This window comes from Chionomys nivalis, chromosome X (assembly GCF_950005125.1).
Source record: "Chionomys nivalis chromosome X, mChiNiv1.1, whole genome shotgun sequence".
Taxonomy (NCBI): domain Eukaryota; kingdom Metazoa; phylum Chordata; class Mammalia; order Rodentia; family Cricetidae; genus Chionomys; species Chionomys nivalis.
This window is the reverse complement of record NC_080112.1, coordinates 29,997,663-30,021,736: the sequence shown is the minus strand read 5'-3', so window position 1 is coordinate 30,021,736 and position 24,074 is coordinate 29,997,663. Positions and strand designations below refer to the sequence as shown.

General features: G+C 37.9%; 1 protein-coding gene across 3 annotated transcripts in view; it reads left to right on the top strand.

Annotated features, from left to right (window-relative positions):
- The window catches only part of Med14 (mediator complex subunit 14), a 90,956-nt gene that overhangs the window by 25,066 nt on the left and 41,816 nt on the right, over positions 1-24,074 (top strand). For 2 of the 3 annotated variants that reach the window (XM_057759020.1, XM_057759022.1), the window contains exons 9-15: positions 3,158-3,308; positions 3,636-3,716; positions 4,201-4,312; positions 11,917-12,042; positions 15,957-16,035; positions 20,096-20,255; positions 23,177-23,371. In XM_057759020.1, the coding sequence (XP_057615003.1) occupies positions 3,158-3,308; positions 3,636-3,716; positions 4,201-4,312; positions 11,917-12,042; positions 15,957-16,035; positions 20,096-20,255; positions 23,177-23,371 (904 nt within the window). The remainder of the gene's footprint in view (positions 1-3,157; positions 3,309-3,635; positions 3,717-4,200; positions 4,313-11,916; positions 12,043-15,956; positions 16,036-20,095; positions 20,256-23,176; positions 23,372-24,074) is intronic. The other variant, XM_057759021.1, reaches the window with a different exon arrangement.

Below are 24,074 nucleotides of genomic sequence, written 5' to 3'. Positions count from 1 at the left end.
AATTTGTGTGTTCTCTCTCTGTCATTTGATTAGTTTGGATAGGGGTTTGTCAATCTTGTTGATTTTCTCTAAGAACCAGCTTTTTGTTTCATTGATTCTTTGGATTGTTTTCTGTTTATATTTTGTTTTCAGCCCTCAGTTTGATTATTTCCAGTCTTCTACTCCTCCTGGGTGAGTCTGCTTCTTATTTTTCTAGAGCTTTCAGGTGTGCTGTTAAGTCTCTAATGTGTGCTTTTTCCGTTTTCTTTATGTGGGCACTTAGTGCTTTGAACTTTCCTCTTAGCACTGCTTTCATAGTGTCCCATAGGTTTGAGTATGTTGTGTCTTTATTTTCATTGAATTCAAGGAAGACTTTAATTTCCTTCTTTATTTCTTCCTTGACCCAGGGGTGGTTCAGTAGTTGACTGTTCAGTTTCCATGAGTTTGTAGGCTTTCTGGGGGTAGCATTGTTGTTGAATTTTAACTTTATTCCATGGTGATCTGATAGTACACAGGAGGTTACTACAATTTTTTTGTATATGTGGATATTTGCTTTGTTACCGATTATGTGATCAATTTTCAAGAAGGTTCCATGAGGTGCTGAGAAGAAGGTATATTCTTTTCTATTTGGGTGGAATGTTCTATAGATGTCTTTTAAGTCTATTCGGTTCATTACATTTGTTAGTTCTCTTATTTGTCTGTTAAATTTCTGTCTGGTTGACTTGTCCATTGGTGAGAGAAGAGTGTTGAAATCACCCACTGTTAGAGTGTGGGGTTTGATGTGTGCTTTGAATTCTAGTAATGTTTCTTTTACATATGTGGGTGCTTTTATATTAGGGGCGTACATATTCAGGACTGAGACTTCCTCCTGATGAATTGTTCCTGTTATGAGTATAAAGTGTCCTTCTTCCTCTCTTCTGATTGATTTTAGTTTGAAATCAATTTTGTTAGATATTAGTATAGCCACACCCACTCATTTCTTAGATCCATTTGATTGGAAAAGCTTTTCCCAACTTTTTAATCTGAGGTAGTGTCTGTCTTTGAGGTTGAGGTGTGTTTCTTATAAACAGCAGAATGTTGGATCCTGTGTTCGTATCCATTCTCTTAACCTATTCCTTTTAATAGGGGAATTGAGTCCATTGATGTTAAGTGATATTAATGACCAGTGGTTGTTAACTCCAGTTTTTTTTTTTTTTTTGGTGGTATTGTTTGTGTGTTTCCCTTCTTTGAGTTGTGCTGGTGGAGGGTTGTCAGATATTTGTGTTATTATGGGTGTTGTTGGTTTCCTTGGTTTGTGGTTTTCCTTCTAGTACTTTCTGTAAGACTGAGTTTGTGGCTATGTATTATTTAAATCTGTTTTTGTCTTGGAATATCTTGTTTTCTCCATCGATGGTGAATGCAAGCTTTGCTGGGTATAGTAGTCTGGGCTTGCATCCATGGTCTCTTAGTTTCTGCAGTACATCTATCCAAGACCTTCTGGCTTTCATGGTTTCCACTGAGAAGTCGGGTGTAATTCTGCCAGGTTTATCTTTATTAAGTTACTTGACCTTTTTTCTTTGCAGCTCTTAATATTCTTTCTTTATTCTGTATGTTTTATGTTTTGATTATTATATGGCGAGGGGATTTTTTTTGATCCAGTCTGTTTGGTGTTCTATATGCTTCTTGTACTTTCATAGGAATATTCTTTAGGTTGGGAAAGTTTTCTTCTATAATTTTGTTGAATATATTTTCTGGGCCTTTGAGCTGTAATTCTTCTTCTACCCCATTATTCTTAGGTTTGGTCTTTTCATGGTGTCCCAGATTTCCTGGATGTTTGTGTTAAGAATTTGTTGGATTTGCTATTCTTCAATCAATGAGTTTAGTTTCTCTAGAGTATCTTCAGCATCTGAGATTCTTTCTTCTATCTCTTTTATTCTGTTGGTTATACTTGTCTCTGTAGTTCCTGTTTGTTTACCCAGATTTTCCATATCCAGCCATCCCTCGGTTTGTGTTTTCTTCATTACCTCTATTTTATTTTTCAAGTCTTGAACTGTTTCCATTACCTGTTTGATTGTTTTTTCTTGGTTTTCTTGGGTATCTTTGAGAGATTTATTTATTTCTTCTAACTTTTTTTTTATTTGTTGTCTCCATTTCTTTAAAGGAGTTTTTCACATTCTGTTTAAGGTCCTCTATTATTTTCATAATGTTACGTTTAAAGTCTATTTCTTCTACTTCTTCTGGAATAGGGAGTTCAAGTCTTCTTGTTGCATGATCACTGGATTCTAGTGTTGTCATGTTGCTTTTCAGGTTGTTGGAGGAATTCTTGCATTGGCGCTTGCCCATCTCTTCCTTCAAATGCAGCCAGGAGAGTCTTGGTGTTTTGGTCCAATATTTGCTGTGACTGACTGTGTACTTGGGAAATTTTCTTAGTCTGGCCTTTCTTAGGACCCCTTGGCACTGGAGCCAGTCGTGCTGGTGGATCTAAGGACCCTGCAGATGGAAAGGAGTGCCCTCTGGCTGGATCTCCTCAGTTCAGGAGCAGGATATGTTCCTGGGCCAAGGACCTTGCAGACAATAAGGCAGGCCTGGGGGAGGCAGGGTCATGTGGAACAAAGAAGCCCCTGAAGCAGGAGTTGGAGGGGCCCTGTACTCCCTTCTGGACCTTTCTGCTGGGCAAGCACACACTTACCCCTCTGGATGGATCTCCTCAGTGCAGGAGCGGGAACTGTTCCTGGGCCAAGAGCCTCGCAGACAATAGCAGTTATCACTTTTTAAAACATACTTGTTTTTTACAGTTTCCCATTTTAAATTGTAGCTTATAAAACCTGATTTGGAGAAAATTGCTTTGATCCTATTTACCTTTAATTTTTGTTTGAACTTGAGTTCTGATTTCTCTGTAGATAAATCAGAGGCAGATACTACCTATAAGATGGTTTCTGTTTTTAAGTTTTAGGTTTGTTTTTGTGAGTGCAAGTATTTTATTTTTAAAATCAGTATTTATTTTTAAAATGTAATAGAGCAAATGCTGAATTGGTTTATAGAATAACTATCTTCTCCATATTAATGTATCCCCGCACAAACACACACTGAGGGCCTGCTATGTTTAAGGTTCTGACTCAGTAGCATAATGCATGTATCTGTTTGACTATAAAAGTTAAAAAGTTGTGTTGATATGTCATTCTCCCCTGCTCTCTTTCAGTCAACAGGTTCTAGGGAGAAAAACAGGCACAGCATCTGTTCACAAAGTTACAATTAAAATTGATGAAAATGATGTCTCCAAGCCTTTACAGATTTTTCATGATCCTCCTTTGCCATCTTCTGATTCTAAATTAGTAGAAAGAGCTATGAAGGTAAACGGTTCTCAGTGTATTTTAATACTGACTGATTAAATAAATATAATTTAGCACATAGAAAACTTTTAGCACAAATTCTTTGACATATGTAATCATTTCTAAACCCCTGTATGAAACTTGTTTTAAGTCAGTTTTATACTTCTGTATTTGTTTTTTTGTCTTTTTAACATCTGATACTATATAAAATAATTTTCAATATCTTTTAGTTTAGTATGTAGAGCAATGCTATTGCATCTAAGAATACACTCTTATGCTAAATTATGCCTTCAGCCTAGTTTAAGTTTTGTAGTTTAAATCAGACCATTTTATTTTTTATTTTTTAAGGTCTGGCATCTGAGAACTGTGGCATATATATCTCCATATCCATGCTGTTACTTTGAGGCGGAATCTCACTATGAAGCTATGGCAAGCCTGGAACTTAATATTTAGACTAGGATGGCCTTAATTCCCATATATCGAGTTGCCTGCGTCTTCCTCCTAAGTGCAAGGAAGGGTCTCATGTCACTTAGGCTGACCTCAATCTTGTTATGTATCTGAAGATGACCTTCGAATTTCCGATCTTCCTGCCTTTACCTCCTGAGTTCTGAGATTACACACAGTTTATGAAATGCTTGGGAATCAAATCCAGAACTTCCTGCATTCTGAACACTTGGCCGACTGAACTATATGGAAAATAGCAGTTTTAGTTTTGAAGTTTCTAAAGTCATACAAAATAATCAAAAGCTCACACTCATTTACATTATATTTTTACTTTATCTAAGTTTGCTTATATTAGTTAATCTCTAGTATGGAAAAGAAGTATCTTAAGGCACAGTTGTGTGCACACTCACACTTTTATAATCAAAATGTTTTAATTGTACATTTGACTTTATTGTTGCTATTTATGCAGATTGACCACTTATCAATAGAAAAGCTCCTGATTGATAGTGTACATGCAAGAGCCCATCAGAAGCTGCAGGAACTGAAGGCCATTCTTAGAAGCTTCAATGCTAATGAAAATTGTAAGTGTTCAATTTTCTTTTATTTAAGGGCTTTTTTTATATGCCTTTTCCTGATGTATGGTTTTGTTGAGGATGCTGGGTCTTTGTTGCCTTTAACCCTAAAATCTACCATACCTGTCTGAATTTTTACCTTATTTATTTATTTATTTATTATACTTAACTTGTCTTTATTTTTAAATTATTCACACAGTTTCTCCTCAAAAATGTATCCTTAGTAAAATAGAAACATTTTAACATGACTCGTAATTTAGTATTTCTTCTGACAAAATAGCACTGCAAATACTTTTATAATGTACTTATAAAATATGGCTGAACAAAGCAGAATTTAGCTCTTGTTTTCAGTTTTTTTTGTTTTTTTTTTTTTTTTTTTTTTTTGGTTTTTCGAGACAGGGTTTCTCTGTGGCTTTGGAGCCTGTCCTGGAACTAGCTCTGTAGACCAGGCTGGTCTCGAACTCACAGAGATCCGCCTGCCTCTGCCTCCCGAGTGCTGGGATTAAAGGCGTGCGCCACCATCGCCCGGCTCTTGTTTTCAGTTTTATTACAACTCTAAATCCATTAACAGTGTTAAGAATAAGAAATTCAGGGGGCTGGAGAAATGTTGCAGTCGTTAAGAGCATTGGCTGCTATTCCCGAGGTCCTGAGTTCAATTCCCAGCAACCATGGTGTTTCACAACCATCTGTAATAAGATCTGATTTCCAGAAAGGCAGAGCACCCATATACATAAAATCAATAAATAGTTAAAAACAAAATAAGAAATTCAGATGTAAAAGAGTGGAAAATCTTCTAAATTTAATTACCTACCTAATATGTTAAGAACTTTAGATGTAGCAAATTCTTCATTCCATGTAGTTTCCATTTACTGTCCTTAGGTCCATACCAACTTTTTTTTTGTATATAGGGTCTTGTTATAGAACTCAAGCTGCCTTTTAATTTGTGGGCTTGCTACTTCAGCTCCTCATTGGTTGGGATAACAGGGCTACTTCAGCTCCTCATTGGTTGGGATAACAGGGCTACTTCAGCTCCTCATTGGTTGGGATAACAGGCATTGCCAACATATACAGCTCCTCCAGTTGTTTTTGATTATAATTCTCTTGTGCTCCGAGTGCAGAGTATAATTAAGATGTTGTAGGTGAAGTGCCTTTAAAGTAGAAACTAGTAGTAGTGAATTACAGACCTCAGATTACTCCATTATACTTACAGAAAAGCGACTTCTTAGGTATGTAATAGTAACGGTGCATTAAAGTCATTTTGATAAAAGGAGATAAAACACTGCCTGAAGCAAAGACAACCTTTGAAAAATGGACAGTACATGTTCATTCAAGAATGTTCTGGTGTTCTGTTCAATAGTAGACTAGTTAGTTAATAGTATACTGTGTAATAGCTACAAAAGAAAGTTTCTGTTGTTCTTATCACAAATGCTTAATGTTACTACTATAGTAATTACTGACTTGATCATTGCATAATTTATAAATGTATTACAATATCACATGATCTATAAATATATAAATATATAAATATTTTATTTTATGTTAATAAAAATATAGTCATTCAGCCGTAATGTGGTGGCGCACGCCTTTAATCCCAGCACTCGGGAGGCAGAGGCAGGTGGATCTCTGAGTTCAAGGCCAACCTGGTCTACAAGAACTAGTTCCAGGACAGCTCCAAAGCCACAGAGAAACCCTGTCTCAAAAACATATATAGAGTCATCAACACAAACTAATGAATAGAAGTGAAAAATAGGATTGACAGCAAATCATAGTATTAAAATATGACTATAATATAAAGTTTTTCTTTCTCTTAGCGTACAGAACAATTGGTCTCCTTTTCTTTGCATCATTTTTAAAGATTGATTTATTTTTATTTTATGTGTATGCGTGTTCTCCCTGCATATGTGTCTGGTTCCTGCAGAGGCCAGAGGAGAGTGTTGAATTCCCTAGAACTGTTAGAGAGTTACATACTGTTAGCTGCCATGTAAGTGCTGGGAATTGAGCAAGGGTCTTCTGAAGGAACAGTCATTTCTTTTAACTGAGCCATCTGTCCAGCTCCCTTCCTCTCCCCCTCCTTCTCTCCCTCCCTCCTTCCAACCCTTCTTTCCTCTCTCTCTTCTTTCATTGGCTTTATAGACAAGACTGGGCTTTGAACTTTCAGCAATGCTCCTTGGTCAGTGCCTCCTCTCCTCAAGTTCTGGAACAACTTGTATGCACTATGAGTTTCAGCATGATTTCACCGTGACATTTCACATATTCACCGTGTGTATATTGGACTTTGCTCATATCCACTCCCACTGTTGCTATCTCTTGTTCTCACCTTCCTTCTCTGATTTCTTTCTTCCCTCAAGTAACCCCACCTTCTGTTTTCATGTCTTGTGTATTTTGTTAAACATCTCTTTTCATGCCATCTATATATTGAATTTGGGGTCTTTGTTTGTTTGTTTTGTTTTTTGAGACAGGATTTCTCTGTAACTTTGTCTTGGAACTTGCTCTTGTAGACCAGGCTGGCCTCAAACTCACAGAGATCCTCTTGCCTCTGCCTACTGAGTGCTGTGATTAAAGGCATGCGCCACCACCGCCAGGTTGAATTTGGGTTCTTTAAATAAAAGAAAACATACTTTTCTTTCTTCGTCTGGTTTATTTTGGTTAACTTGTTCTCCAGTTGCATCTGTTTTCCCGAAAATGCCATAGTTTTGTTGTTCTTTATAGCCAAATGAAATTCCATTGCATATATATTCCACATTTTAAATATCCGTTCATCTGATGATAGGCATTTAGATTGATTTTCAGTCTTGAATGTGGTGATTAGTGCTGCAGTAACACGCATGTGTTTATATCTTTGTGGCAAGCCAACTTAGACTCCCACCTAGGACTGATGAAGTTGGGGAATACAATAGTTTGTTTTTTGAGGAAGCTAAATTCTGCATACTGATTTCTCTAGTGGTTGTACTAATTACAGTTTCACCATTGCTGCTAGCATTTTTTAAATTTGATTTCTTTCTTTCTTTCTTTCTTTCTTTCTTTCTTTCTTTCTTTCTTTCTTTCTTTCTTTCTTTCTTTTCTCTCCCCCCCTCTTCTTTCTTTTTCCTTATCCTTTCTGTTCCTCTCAAGATGCTTTCTGACAGCGACTGCCTTCTTAATCAACTTGTAGAGATCCTCAGGGAGATCAGGGGCAAGGCCTTTAGACTTAAGGATTCTCAAGATTTTTTTTGTTTTTGTTTTTCGAGACAGGGTTTCTCTGTAGCTTTGGAGCCTGTCCTGGAACTCCCTTTGTAGACCAGGCTGGCCTCGAACTCACAGAGATTCGCCTGCCTCTGCCTCCCGAGTGCTGGGATTAAAGGCGTGTGCCACCACCACCCGGCGGATTCTCAAGATTTTATTACCAGTCACAAAACGAACCTGGGCCACACTGTGCGAGTCCCTCAGGAACGAGTAAGGCCTTTCTTGGCCAGTTTATAAATCTGTTTCTTCACGTCATCAGACGTCAGTTCAGCCACACGGGGATGCTACAGCGGTAGGGCAGTGTCGATTGGGACAGGCCCTTCTTGGGAGCATGCATGCGGCCCATGATGGTGGAGGTCTGGCAGTAAAGAGAGAACGAGGGAGGAAACTCCGCAGGAAGCCCTGGCTGATTTCTTGATAATAGACATTCTCATTGTAGTGCAATGAAATCTCAGTGTAGTTTTGATATGCATTTTATTAAGAGCCAAGAATGTTGAAGATTTCATGTATTCACTGGCCCTTTTTTTTGTGAAAACTGTTCATTTGTTCATTTATAATTTGGATGATTTTTCTCTATTTTTTTAAGTTCTTTATAGATTATAGATACTAATTTCCTTTCCAGATTATGTAGCTTTCAAAGATTTTTTTACATTTATTTATTTTTATTAAATTTATTTTATTAAACAATCTTTTCTCATTTTACATACCTATCCCAGTTCCGACTCCATCCCCTCTTCCTGCTGCCCCCACCTTCCTCCCACTCCAGCTTCCATCCACTACTCGGAGAGAGTAAGGCTTCCTAAGGGGCGCCAACAAAGTCTGACACATCACTTTGAGGCAGGACCGAGGCCCTCCCCCCTCTTTCTAGGCTGAGCAAGGTATCCCTCCAAAAAGAATGGACTCCAAAAAGTCACTTAAGCACTAGGAATAAATGTTGGACCCACTGCCAGTGGCCATACAGCTGTCTCCCACATTCAGAGGGCCTAATTTGCTGCTGTGCAGGTTTCCCCCAGTTTCAGTCCAGTGAGCTCTCTCTAACTCAAGTCAGCTGTTTCTGTGGATATCCCCATTATGGTAATGACCCCTTTGCTCATATTATTCCTTCTCCCTCTCTGGAAGCTCGGCCCAGTATTTAGTTGTGGATCTCTGCACCTGTTTCCATCAGTTGCTGGATGAAATTTCTATGGTGACAATTACGGTAGTCATCAATCAGATTACAGGGGAAGGCCATTCAGGGACCCTCTCCACTATTTCTTAGGGTCTTATCTGGGGTCATCCTTGTCGATTCCTGGGAATTTCTCCAATGCCAGGTTTCTCGCTAGCCCCATAATAGCTCCCTCAATCAAGATACCTCTTTCCTTGCTCTCCCTGTCTGTCCTTCACCATCTCAACCATCCCATTCCCTCATGTTCTCCTCCTCTCTCTTCTTTTCCCTTCCCCTTCCACCCTCCTTCTGCACCCTCACTCCCAAATTTCTCAGTAGATCTTGTTTAATTCCCCTTCCCTGGGGGATCCATATATGTCTCTCTTAAGGTTATCCTTGTTACCTAGCTTCTCTGGGGCCGTGGACCCCAGGCTGGTTATCTTTTGTTTTACTTCTACTATCCACTTTTAAGTAAGTACATACCATGTTTGTCTATCTGGGTCTGGGTTAACTCACTCAGGATGGTTTTTTTTTTCTAGTTCCATCCATTTGCATTCAAATTTCAAGATGTCATTGTTTTTACTGCTTAATAGTACTTCATTGTGTAATGTACTACACTTTCTTTATCCATTCTTTGGTTGAGGGGTATTTAGGTTGTTTCCAGGTTCTGGCTATTATGAACAATACTTCTATGAATATAGTTGAGCAAATGTCCTTGTGATATGAGTGTTTATCCTTTGAGTATATGCCCAAGAGTGGTATTGCTGGGTCTTACGGTAGATTGATTCCCAATTTTCTGAGAAACCACCATACTGATTTCCGGAGTGACTGTATAAGTTTGCACTCCCACCAGCAATGCAGGAGTGTTCCCTTTATTCCGCATTCTCTTCAGTATAAGCTATCATCAGTGTTTTTGATCTTAGCCATTCTTACTGTCATTTTGATTTGCGTTTCTCTGATGACTAAGGATGTTGAGGAATTCTTTAAGTGTCTTTCAGCCATTCTGTTGAGAATTCTCTGAGTAGATCTGTACCCAGTTTTTTAATTGGATTATTTGTTGTTTTGATGTCTAGTTTCTTGAGTTCTTTTTATATTTTGGAGATCAGTCCTCTGTCTGATGTGGAGTTGGTGAAGATCTTTTCCCATTGTGTAGGCTACCGTTTTGTCTTATTGACTGTTTCCTTTGCCTTACGTAACTTTCTCAGTTTCAGGAAGTCCCATTTATTAATTGTTGCTCTTATTGTCTGTGCTACTGGGGTTAAATTGATCTATTTAGGCAATTGTTTACTGTATATTATTTTCTCAGTTTTTAAGTTTCAGGTTTTGAAGTGCTTGGAATTGAAGTTTGAGAGACTTGATAACAGGGCTTTAGTTTCATTCTTCTGTACATGGATGTTAAATTTTTCCAGTATTATTTTGTTTTGGCACTTTTATTGAAAACCTGGTATGCATAGCTTTCTGGCATTGTTTCAGGGGTCTGTGTTCTGTTCTATTGGTACATCTCTGTTTTGTGGCAATATCATGTTGTTTTGTTACTATAGTTCAGTCATATAGTTTGAAGTGGGCATTTTGATGCCTCCAATATCATGTTTGTATGGGTGCAGGCCACAGGACAGTTTGGGCCTTGTTCTTTTGGAATGCTGTTTTACCTTAGTGTTTGAGTCAAGGTCACTCACTTCACCATTTGCCAAATAGACTAAAGTGAATGCCATGGATTTGCCTGTCCCCACCTTTTTAGCACTTCAAATGAAACCACTATACTCAGCTTCTTACTTGGATTTTGGAAAGCAGGCTCTGGTCTTTGTATTTTTATGACAACTGAGCCATCGCTCCCTACTCTCCACTGATTGCTGTGTATTGCTTTTAGACAGGACCTCTCTATAATCCTGGTTCGTCTTGTATTTGCTCTCCTACCCAGAGGCTGTGGCATATTGTCCCCCAGGCCCTTTGACTTGTGATTGTTCCATCCAGAATAGTGCATGCCTCATCTCAAAATGGCACCCAATCACAGTCCTTCAAGACATGAGTGAGAAAATGGACCTCATGTCTACTGCAGACTCATACATAGGTGGAATTCTCTAAGCAAATGCCCAGCTGAGAATGCAGCCCAGCTGAGAATGCAGTCCTCTGCTGAGTGGGTAGAACTGCCAATCACTTTATTAGGGCTTCCTGGCCTAACCTGATGAGGTTTCTGTGTTGGGTCTTGTCCACACCCTCTCCCTTCTCACCAGGGAGTCCTAACATTAAGTATAGGGGTAGAGAAACTAAGCAAAAATGGAAATGTGGGTCTTAGGAAGTAAAGGCCGATGGTCCAGAACCTTGAATGTATTGGTTAAATGTTTTTTCTGGGTGTACGTGTCTGTTAATTGTCAGTGTTCAGTAATCTTAATTACAAGATCATAAGAAGCTACCCCTTTTTTTCTTTCTCTTTTTAAAAATTACTTATCTTTATTTTATGTACATTTGTGTTTTGGCTCCCCATGACTGGTGGTGTGGAGAAGCTAATGTCCTTATTTGACAAAACACAGAGGAGCGATGCCTCCTGAAAGGCTGGCCTTTTGAGCTGTGTCATTACAGCAGGACTTCTGCGATCCCCAATCTGAGTGGTGCTTACTGTGCTTTGAGTTACTGGGTTTCATTATCCTTGATTGAGGGAATAAAAGACAAGTTAATAGGAAATACCACGAAACTCGTAGACTAAGTGTATTGTCAGCTTTAGAAGTTTGGCTGTCTACATTCTCATCTTGGATTTGAAAAGTAGGTATACAAATGAGAACAAGAATTCCATGTAATGCTGAATACCTGTTAAGTGTTTCTTGAAAAACACAAGTTCTTTGCTATCAGAACAATAACAAAAATCCCCAATTTTTGACAAAAAAATTACATTGGCAATCTTATTGAGCTATAGATAAAATTTATATATTAAACTTTTTCTTGACACTTTAATTAAAATCTCTAAAAGCAAATATATTGAATGGAAGTAAATCAGTTAACTAATGGGATTGGTCTTTTATTGGAGTAATTGTTTTTATGGTATTTTGAATTAATTTTTCTTTTTCTGTTTTTTTAAATATGTCTTCCACAAATCAACTAGAAAATGACTTTCTTTTCAGTGACTACTAATTGATACTGTGATTCATTTTCACTTCTTAGATTTAGGTATTTTCTTCTATATTCAGACTCATTGCAAAATAATTTTATGAGAATATTCAGATTGAAAAATAATTTTTAATTGTCAACTGTTCAGCTTCCATAGAGACTGCGCTTCCAGCTCTTATTGTTCCCATATTGGAGCCCTGTGGTAATTCGGAGTGCCTACACATTTTTGTAGATTTGCATTCTGGAATGTTCCAATTGATGCTTTATGGTCTTGGTAAGTTACTAAATGTAGTCACTCAATGTAAGAATTTATGTGTGTGTGTGTGTGTTTTGCCTGCATATATGTATGTGTACCATATGCATGCCTGGTACTCACAGAGGTCAGAGAGGGCTTCAGATCCCCTGGAACTTGTTGTTACCGATAACTTTCAACCACCATGTGGGTCTTGGGAATTGAACCCCTGGGTCTTATGCAAAAGCAACAATTGCTCTTAACTCCGAGTCATCTCTCACCCAAGGAAAAATGTGTTTTTTTAAATGCAAAATAAAAATGAACTGCTATAATGTGTAGGGAGGTGTAGTGTGTGCAGTGTTGAAAGTAAGTGTGGAAGGAATAATGAACTGCCTTACATCTTTTACTTGGAATTCTTAAGTCTGATTTGAATTTTTATTTGTATCAGAAGTTAAATTTGTTTATTATATAAAAAATAACTTTGATGGTTGATGGTTTTTGCATTATTTGTCCAGGAATTGAATTTCCATTTCACTACTAGTAATTGACATAGAAATGACTACTAGGAATTGCTAATCTAATTTGTGATTAAAGAACATGCTCATGACAGTATAACTGTATAATGATTTGGTATGGTATATGGAGCCCTGGAAGAATTTTTGTCTCTGGCCTTAACTTAGAAATGAAAGTTTGACTTCTAGGCAAGTGTTTAAACTTAACTATATTCCCAGCCCTAAAGTTTGTTTTCTACTTGTTCTGTTGCTGAGTAGGTATTCTCAAATGATATATATATATACTAGGAACAAAAGCATTTTCTATGACTTCTAAAACAATGTTCCTGAATGTGAAGTCATGTTTTCCATTTGCAAGTAATACTAAACAAAAGAAATTGATTAAGGATTTTCTGATTCTGTCATTTATCTATAAAGGTAAACAACTTTGTTATTTATTCGTTTGAGATGGTATGTAGCTCTGGCCTGGAACTTGCTGTGTAGACAAGGCATGCTTTGAATTCTTAGAGATCTCTGCTTTCCAAATTGGGGTTAAAGAATTGTATCCAAACCTGGCTAAATAGGTATAGTTTTAAAAAATATTTTATCAGCTCATGGAAAAGAGGACTTTGAATCGCATATTAGTGAGAGATAATGGCATATGGCAGTAGTTTGTTTAAAGATCTCCCCCCCCCACCCAACAATACACATTTAAATAGAAACATCACTTTTGTTTCTCCGGATACCACAGATAGTTCCACATAACAGCCAGTGATTCCAGAAAAGCACTGCAATTACATCATCTAGTTAATATTCTTCATCCTTTCCCTCATCATTATTTGCTCCAAAATAATCTTCTCTAGGGTAGCCATTTTCTCATTGACTTTCCTTACTCCATCTCTTCCCTCATACATTTGGCATACATCAGATGAGGTATGATTCAAGTAAGCCCAGGCCTCAGCAATGGCTGTGTCAGGCAGCTTACCCACAGCTCACAACATTTTGGCTAGGTCCACCAACTACCTCAATAGGAAGCTGCTGACCTTGAAGCTGGTGAGTCACTGCATCAAACTGGATAGTACACTTGGCTTTGAGGTAACAACAACAGTGCTGATGTCTTTGGGAACCATGTCACTGATCTAAGAAGCAGTAAGCTATGTATTTATCATGTTATGGCTGACCATCTAGTTGTCTGGATTAGAACGATGATAGGGATTTAGGTACAGAAATATCAATGACAAGAAAGTCAATGTGGGATAGGGTATTATGAAATGCCTCCTAAGGGAGGCAGTGATCCAAGGCATAACTGGTCAATAAGGCAGTTAAGGTTAATTAGTTGAGCAACCCACTATTAAAATTTTTATGACTATTGATGAGGAGGAGGCTGTGACGAGAGCAGGGAGGGGAAACTATAAAATAAATTAATTCATTAAAAAATTATAACTAATGTCATTGAGGTCTTTATTTTTATTATGAAGGCACAAGGTGCTCCACGTTGATACAGGTAGGAACTAGAGGCCTAGGTAAATAGAGACCTCTTGCTTAGTTTTTCTTCCATCAGGAAGGAGATAAGCACACAGCCAATTCATCAAAGCCATGGAAAATCCTGTGTATTAGTTAACATATGGCTGTAAACTCCTTGCCATTGATGGGCTGCTAGAGTGGAAGAACCAGTAGTAGGTGCCATCACAAAGTTTTTTTAAAAAAATATTTATTTATTTATTATGTATACAATATTCTGTCTGTGTGTATGTCTGCAGGCCAGAAGAGGGCACCAGATCTTATTACAGATGGTTGTGAGCCACCATGTGGTTGCTGGGAATTGAACTCAGGACCTTTGGAAGAGCAGGCAATGCTCTTAACCGTTGAGCCATCTCTTCAGCCCCCCACAAAGTTTATAAATAACCCTGTGTTCCAGATCTTTTGAACACAGCTTTGAGTTCATGCTTGCCACTCCCTATCCTGTATCCACTGAAAAGGAAAACCACAATGATCTTATTTCTTGTGCTTGACCAATTACTTGATACCATCATGCAGCCCTAACCATTCTGGCAGTTAGCTTGGTCACTGTGGATGGAGATGCATGCATGTGTATGACTTAGCTTCCTATTCCTCAAAAAGTGGACTATAAGGAGTCTCCACTGAGATATTACAAAAGAGTCAGAGGGAGTGCAGTGAAAGATCTGCTGGCTCCCAGGGTGCAATATACTGCACAGCACCTCTAGCTGGGAGGGTGGTCTTGTGGCCCACTACTGACTTGTACCAGCTGGCTGCAGCCATGCCTCAGCCACTGTTGTACCAACTCACATACCTCTGTGTGCCTTTTGCTTCTCGAAACCTTTTCTTTAGCTATTTCCTCAATCATTAGTAGTACATATTCAAAAAAAGCACATACAATTAAAAAAGAGGCAGAAAATTTTTTTGTATGCAAGCAAAGATGCTATAACAAGATAGAGTAGAAAGTATTTTCTCACAGTTGTGGGGACTGTACAATATTAATGTAGGTGTTAGTGGTGTTAGTTTTAGTCTAGGCTTCATTCCTGACTCCTAGGCTCTTCTCTTCATGTCCTTCCCAGGGGGTGCGTACTCTTTTTTTCATTATTCCTTTAGAGCAATAGTTCTCAATTTTCCTAATGCTGCGACCCTTGAATACAGTTCCTCATGTTGTGTTGACCCCCAACTATAAAATTATTTTTATTACTACTTCATAACTGTCATTTTGCTACTTTTGTGAATTGTAATATAAATTGTGATATGATATTTCTGATATGACCCCATCTGAAAGAGGGTGTGACCCACAGGTTGAAAACTGCTCTATAGAGATACTAATTGTCCTCGCTTCATGACCCCTTCTGAAAAACCTAGTTACTTCACAAAGGCTGCCTTTGAACAGCACAGCATTTGAAGATAAGGACTTCAGTATAAGAATTGAGAGGCGAGGCTGTGGCATAGTATACCACAATAGTTTTTTTATTTGTCATTTTTTTATATATTTTTATCTAGTTAGTTGAAATCATTTTGTGCCTTATTAATATTTCTACTGTCATTAAAAATTTGGATTGGCATTTAGAAAGCCAGTTTGGGCAACAAGAGGTTTTCCTTATGTATGCTTGATCATTTGTATGGTGTTAAAAGCAGTATTTCAGTAGGCTGCACTTTTTTAAAATTAAGATTCTAAGTCTAGTAATTTTTTGAGTTTTAAGTAGATATAAGGTGCAAATGCTATTTAACCCGTAAAATAGTTAAAACTCTCAAAGTTCCAAGCACTATTCATGTGCTCTTGCAAGTGAAATGTGAAGGAGGAAAAACAAGTTGACAGCTCCTAATGGATTTAGTTTATTTTCTCACTCAACTACAACATGGGTTTCTGCCTAAAAAAATAATTTTCATTTAAACTCTGGCTATACAGATAAGGATTCTTGTTTGTCTTATAAGCAGTTAATTAATGAATTCTTTATTCTGTAGACCAGGCCACTCTCGAGGACATGGAAAAATCTGTGAATGACGATATGAAGCGGATCATCCCTTGGATTCAGCAACTTAAGTAAGCTTACTTAATGTAGCTCAAGACTGAAAGGGAAACCTATCTTAACAGGATTTATTTTCGTCTCCATCATTAGTCTTAATCTGTCACTGTCCTTAAAGTTTATGACATGAAACTTGAACATCTTTTGGTTCCTTGGACTTGAAATAGCCTTGGAATGCATCCAGGATGGCAGTGTTCATATCAGATCCTCTAGATCCAATGTTAGTCAGAGGGCTATGGCACTAAACTATCATTCCTCTCCATATTTTCTCTGAACAAGCACTTCAAACATCACTTAATTAATATTTGTACCATGTCCTCTAATTGAATGCTATTTGTTCTTATCCAGAATTATTTTGTTTTTCGAGACAGGGTTTCTCTGTGTAGCTTTGGTTCCTGTCCTGGAACTAGCTCTTGTAGACCAGGCTGGTCTCGAACTCACAGAGATCCACCTGCCTCTGCCTCTGAGTGCTGGGATTAAAGATGTGCGCCACCACTGCTTAGCGCTTATCCAGAATCTTTGTGGTATTAATCTCTTAGCAAACCCAGCATCAGAACAGTTGTTCCTTTTTTTCTCTAACGTTGTCATTTAGTTTCAAAATCATTACCCTGTTAGCAAAACCAGAGATGATTGCACTCTGGTTACACTAAGGTTCCATTATGACAGCTCTGACAAACTTTTTTTTTTCTTCTCCTTGAGACAGGGTTTCTTGTCTTTTCTTTTTTCTTTTCTTTCTTTTTTTTTTTTTTTTTTTTCGAGACAGGGTTTCTCTGTAGTTTTGGAGTCTGTCCTAGAACTCTCTTTGTAGACCAGGCTGGCCTCCAACTCACAGAAATCTGCCTGCCTCTGCCTCCCAAGTGCTGGGATTAAAGGCGTTTAAAAGTGTGCGCCACCATTGTCTGGCCTGGGTGTAGTAAACTGAGTTGTTACCACTTCTTGGCTGATTTGAATAACATTTTGTTCAACTACAGTCCTGTGTGATCTTACATTTTCATTCCTCTTTGATCAAAACTTAACAGTGGAATTGCTGATATAGAGAATAAAAATTATGTTTGACTTTTGAAAGAAATTCCCAAACTGCTTTCCAAAGTAGCTGTGCCACTTTGCCAGTCAGCATCTGAGGGTTTCTGGTTTTGGTTTTTTTTTTTTACACTTGTTATTGTCTTTGGTGCAATATATCATATTTTGCCTTAATTGTTAATAATATTGAGCATCTGGTTCACAGGATTTTTTTATATTATACAACAAAACCAGATTCTAATTAAAAAAAAACAGCTGGGCATCGTGGCACATGCCTCTAATCCTAGTATTTGGCAGAGGCAGGAATATACTGAATTCGAATTCAACCGGGTCTCCATATTGAGTTCCAGGCCAGCCAGAAATATATAGAGAGGGCTCTAATCCCCAAAAGACCAAACCAAATCAAAAATCCCAAACAACTCACATACAAAATATAAAGGCCACTTTTTAAAGTATTGAATTGAGATACAAAGTTACATATACTCCAATAATATCAAACATATATACCCTAGGAAAATAATTCTAGAAACTGCACAGTTTTCATTCCAGATATTTATAGGAAATTAGTATAAAGCTCACATAGAAATTGTTTGGTCCTCAGAATCATAACAAAAAGTCAAGGATGAAATAATAAGCTTAGGAATGTAAGTAAAAACCTTCTGTCCCAAACCTCAAGATATTGAGATAGGGGAATTATGAATTGAATGCTGAGTAAAACTTTGTTCCAGGGAAAAAAGGAAAAAGAAAAAGAAATAGTAATTCCACATGTATACGTTGTATAATAATATTAATTTTGTATGTTTTGTTTTTCAAGACAGAGTTTCTCTGTGTATCTCTGACTGTCCTTGAACTCTCTGTAGCTCAGGCTGGCCTTGAACTCAAGGAGATTTACTTGCTTTTGCCTCCCAAGCTCTGGGATTAAAAGTGTGTTCCACCACCACTTCGCTATTTAGGATTTTTAATGTAGCAGTGAGCTTGTTTTTCACTTGTACCATGTGTAGATGAGCAGATATAACTAATCAGAGAGAGCGAGTTAATTTGTAGCGAGTATGTGTGCCTTTTATGCTTATTTGTTTTTCTTTTAATAACATTAGTAGATATAACAGTCTCAAAGAATTTTGAATGGCATAGATATCCATTTGCAACTCTTGCCCAAAGTGAGGCAAATGATGATACATTTTAATGTTTATCTTAATTCCTTCGATTGATCCTTTAAAAGTTATGATTAGGGCTGGAGAGATGGCTCGGTGGTTAAGAGCACTGGTTGCTCTTCCAGAGGTCCTGAGTTCAATTCCCAGCACCCACATGGTGGCTCACACCCATCTGTAATGAGATCTGGTGCCCTCTTCTGGCATGTAGGCATACATGCAGAGGAACAGTGTATACATAATAAATTAATAAATCTTTTTTTAAAAAGTTATGATTAAATGTCAGATGGGTTTTAATGATGAAAAATCATTTTTCAGACTCTGGAATAGAGACATTCTGATCTGTGAATCTGAGACCAGTTTAATCTACATAGTGAGTTATAGGTTCACTAGGCTACATGGTCAGAACATGTCTCCAAAACAAACAAAAGAAACCAAAGGAAACCCTCCCTGACCATTTCACTTTTGTGTGAATTGGCAAACTACCGTTAAGATGCAATATAGTCTTCACTTGATCTCAGCCCCTCCCACCCACAAGATGTAATATATTCTGGCACAGTTACAATGCACATGGTTGGCACACCATTTGTACCACATGTCGTTCTTTCCAAGAGCACTTTTTACTAAACTGACCTCTACCATATTCAGTAAATGGAGCGAGTTTGTTCTCAATAGTTTGACCTCTTTGGCATTGCTGTACTGCTATGAGAGTCATTCTTTTGTGTTACTTAGCTCATTGTGGACCAGTAAGGGTCTGAACGAGACCTTTATCGTTTTTGTTTTTTTTTTTTTTACATATTTGATTATGTGTTATCGAAGCCACAAGGGTGCTCACATAAGTATCTATAGAAGTACTATAGTAAACTCATCAAAGTTAAACCCAGTGTCTGACTTGAAAAGGAGGGAGGAAAGAGGGGAGTTAATGCCAAGCACTTTACACATAATTTTTATAAAATATGGGGCTAACATCTACAGTGATGAGAGAAAAAATAGTTTTTATTCTTGTTTCTTGTTTTGTTTTATGAACACTTTAGATTAATTTTTATTTAATTTTTGATATTATAACTCCCTCCAAACCTTCCCATTTATCCCGCCCCAATCCCCTTCAAATTCCTGGCTCCCTTTTCCCAGTAATTGTTGTGTGCATTTATGTATATACACCTGTATTCCTGAATCTAACCAGTTAAGTCCATATACTTTTACATGTATGTACATTTTCAGGGCTGACTGTTAGACACTAAGCAGCTGGTGTGTTCTACCCACTTTATAGTATTTTTGTGTGTGGAATTCCTGAGACAGGTTTTCTCTGTGTATTCATGGCTGCCCTGGAACTCACTCTGTTGACCAGGCTGGCCTCAAACTCACAGAGATCTGCCTGTTTATGCCTCCTGAGTCCTAGGATTAAAGGTGTGTGCCACCATCTCCCAGCTCTCTTCAGGTTTCTTAGGAGAGATACTGATTTTAGTTTGAGTTATCTTTAAGCATTGGGGCCGGGCGGTGGTGGCGCACGCCTTTAATCCCAGCACTCGGGAGGCAGAGGCAGGTGAATCTCTGTGAGTTCGAGACCAGCCTGGTCTACAAGAGCTAGTTCCAGGACAGGCTCCAAAACCACAGAGAAACCCTGTCTCGAAAAACCAAAAAAAAAAAAGCATTGGGAATCTGCCATTCTGTAGCTTTTATCTAAGGCTTATACTTCATCCCCCATCAAATTATTCACAGTGCAATTTACATTTCTTACTCTATAAGTAGAATTAGAAGCCAAATACAAAACTGTAGAAATGAACTATTGATTTGATTGTGTGTCCATTGACTAAATGTCTTTTTTTGTTTTATTTGATTTGGAAATTAGTGGCATACAGTTAACCCAAAAAGTTATGGTTTAATGATGTGGATTATCTTTTAAATTAAGGTTTTGGCTTGGACAACAGCGTTGCAAGCAATCTATAAAACATCTGCCTACAATAACCACTGAAACGTTGCAGCTTTCCAACTATTCAACGCATCCCATTGGAAACCTTTCTAAGAATAAGTTGTTTATTAAACTTACCCGCCTTCCACAGTACTACATTGTAAGTATGTCAAGTGTGTTTGGTAGTGAACAAGTTTAATATGTATGGATGTATTCAGAAAACTGTCTTGTTTAATTTCATTTATAAATGAATTTTACTTAGTGTCTGATGTTCATATTGGGACTTTCAACCCAGGGGATACGAATGAAGGCAGAAAAGTAGTCAAGACTCTGCTGGGAAATCTAGGATAGCCTCTGTCTCTCCCTACTGCCTCTGCCATTATAAGGCCTAAGTTGTTGGGGAGGCTTTGTTCATGATAGACAAGGAAGTCTTAGTTTCTGATTGGAACTAAGCGTCTCTTTGGTTAAATGCAAGCATTTGAGTGCAATTAACTATAACTGTTAGGAAGAATTGGAGGAGTTTGGTATCTGACATACTTGCTTGGCTTTATTTAGTTAAATATGAGTTTGTGTAAATATAGACTGGCTAAAGTAGCTTTATTTTCTCCTTTATTGATGGCATACTGTGTTTTGTTGATGGCATATTCCTTCTTTTTCATATTTTCATTCTTCCTAGATTTTTTTGAGAACTTGGAGTTTTCATATCATTTTCTAATTTTTTGAGTTTTTTGAATTTGTTAAGAATTATTTTTTAAGAACTTACCCTAAATACATTTTCACACTTAAGTTTCTGTGTACAACAAGTATTTGTGATAAAACTAAGGTGTTTGAAAATATTAATCTAAGATTTCTTAAAGAATAGGAATGAATTTTTAAAGTTTTCCATTGTACCCTTTCAATATACCGTCTTAAATTGATATCAGGTACTGGCTGAGCTGTTGATGTAGTAGGTTAATGAGTTTACTGTTGACATTAATTTTATCATTTTATGAACTTTAAAATCTCGTGTATGGAAGTAGATTTGACGGGTACTGAAGGGCTATCTGTGGTTTTAGTTTTTGTTGAGTTGCTTGTGCTACATGTCTTCTTAGTGATGATGAATAACCAAACTGTAAATATTCATAGAGCTTTGGGCTCAGCCACACCCATAATAAAACTGAAGTAGGTACATATTGTGAAGTTTCTGGCCTTATTTTGTAAGCATCGATGAGTAGCTAGCTTTTAGTGTCAGTGTCCCAGTAGCAGAACCACTTGGTTTAGATCAAACCTGATTGCAGGTTGCTCTACTTCCTTTAGATTTGTCACTTACGTAGAAAAAAAATTAACTGCTACTGTGACCATTAAGAATAGAAAAGGACTGGTAGTGGTGGTGGCACACGCCTCTAATCCCAGCAGTCAGGAGGACGAGGCAGGCAGATCTCTGTGAGTTCGTGGCTGGTCTGGTCTACAGAGTGAGTGCCAGGGCAGCCAGGGATACACAGAGAAACCCTATCTTGAAAAACATAAAAAAAACAAAACAAAAAAAATTTCTTTTTTTCTCCCTTTCTATTTGTTGGTCACCACTGTTGTGATCTAATTATATACTATGAAAATCTGTGCTTTTTAGTATATGAGGTTTATTATTAAGTGGGTGCTGCTGGGATTGACTCCACGGTTCACACTTGCTAGGCAAGTGATTTACCACGGAACCCCTCTTTTTTTTGAGACAAGGCTTCACTAACTTGTACAAGTTAGTCTTGAACACAACCTTTATATGTTTGTATGTTTGTGTACCATATGTGTATAGAAACCTGAAGAAGAGGTATGATAGCTGGGTCCAGAGTTGTAGACAGTTGTGAGCTGCCATATAGGTGCTGTGAATTGGAACCAGTGCTCTTAACCTTAAGTTATCTCTCGATCCTCATTTGTAATCTTCCTGCCCTAACTTCCCAACTACTTTGGATTAAAGGCCTGACCCACCAAGGCTGTCTCAGACTTGAGATTTGTAAGGTACTGGTTTTGGTTAAGTGTATAGTTGTACCCTCTATCTCAGTAAGGGTATATAGATTTATCATGCCACTTAATGTCCTCATACTCTGTCTTTTTTTTTTGATAGATATTGACATTTCTAAGCTGCCATAGTGGCTAAGAGGAAGGCTTAAACAAACAGTTTAACTTCTAGGAAAAAATACCAAAGTGTGTGACCTTGGACAGGAAACTCCATCTTTCAGTGTCCTTATTACTTCTTCACAAAAATAAATACAACCCATGACTCCTCACTGGTACTCTGAGGAGGCATTTAGGATAGCACTGGCATGGTTAATTCCATTTCGGCACTGCTTCTTTTTTATGTTGTCCCCAGAGCAAACAACATTTTTCAGTTCAAAACTCGGGGTTTAGCTGGGTGTGATGGCAACACGTCTTTATTTCTAGCACTTGGGAGTTGGAGGCAGTTCAAGGCCAGCATGGGCTACACTGAGACCCTGCCTCGCATACAAAAGTGAAAATTTGTTTTTGCATGTTTCCCAGTGAGATGTAGTTGTTTTTTTCTCTGATTTGTCTTGGCCACAGTAATTGAATTTTTAGGGTCTTTTCACAGATAAGAAAGGTAAAAGGGATATTGAAAATAGATACCGTTCTAGAAGACCTACTTGGTTTAGGTATATTTTTATTTCAGCTTATAATAAGAAATATGAATGCCATCTGGGTGGTGGTTGTGCACGCCTTTAATTCCAGCAATCGGGGGGAGGCAGAAACAGGTAGATCTCTGTGAGTTCAAGGCCAACCTGGTCTACAGAGTGAGTTCCAGGACAGCTCCAAAGCTACAGCAAAATCCTGTCTCGAAAAACAAAATAAAACAAAACTAGCATCAATAATTTATCTCATTTCTTGTGTTTATTGTTACTTTTACTCTTTAATTCTTTTTTCCCACTGCTAATATTTAGAAGACACATTGTATACTTACGAAGAATGATTTTTAAAAATATATTTTTTCTTAATTTTTTAAAAAATAATTCCAAACTCCACTTGATATAAGATGGAGAATGTACTCTGGTTCTTATTCTACTGGGGCTTACTTCCTTCTGATTTGGATCATTTTAGGTTGTGGAAATGCTTGAGGTTCCCAATAATCCCACTCAACTATCGTACAAGTACTACTTCATGTCTGTGAGTACTCCAGATCGTGAAGACAGCCCTGTCATGGCATTGCTGCTGCAGCAATTCAAGGACAACATCCAGGACTTGATTTCCTATACAAAGACTGGGAAACAGACCGGAACGGGTACCAAGCACAAGGTATGGTCACATAGAAGTTAGAAAGTTATTTATATTAATGTTTTTGCAACCCTCATCCCATTTCATCCATCCATCTATTTATTTACTTATTTTTGTTGTTTTAGGGACAGGGATTTTTCTGTAGCTTTTGAGCCTGTCCTGGAACTAGCAATTGTAGACCAGGCTGGCCTTGAACTCACAGAGATCTGCCTGCCTTTGCCTCCTGAGTGCTGGAATTAAAGACGTGTGCCACCACTGCCCGGCTTCATTTTATTTTAGTTTTAAAATTTTTTATTATTACTGTTTTTTTAAATTTATTTTTCCTTTATTATTATTATTATTATTATTAAAAATTTCCACCTCCTCCCATTTCCCTCCCCCTCTTCCCACTCTCCCTCCCCTTCCTCCTCCAGTCCAAAGAGCAGTCAGGATTCCTTGCCCTATGGGAAGTCCAAGGTCCTCTTCCCTCTATCCAGGTCTAGGAAGGTGAGCATCCAAACAGACTAGGCTCCCAAAAAGCCAGTACATGCAGTAGGATCAAAACCCGGTGTCATTATCATTGGCTTCTCAGTCAGCCCTCCTTGTCCAACACGTTCAGAGAGTCCGGTTTTATCCCATGTTTTTTCAGTCCCAGTCCAGCTGGCCTTGGTGAGCTCCCATTAGATCAGCCCCATCGTCTCAGTGGGTGGGTGCACCCCTCGCGGTCCTGACTTCTTTGCTCATG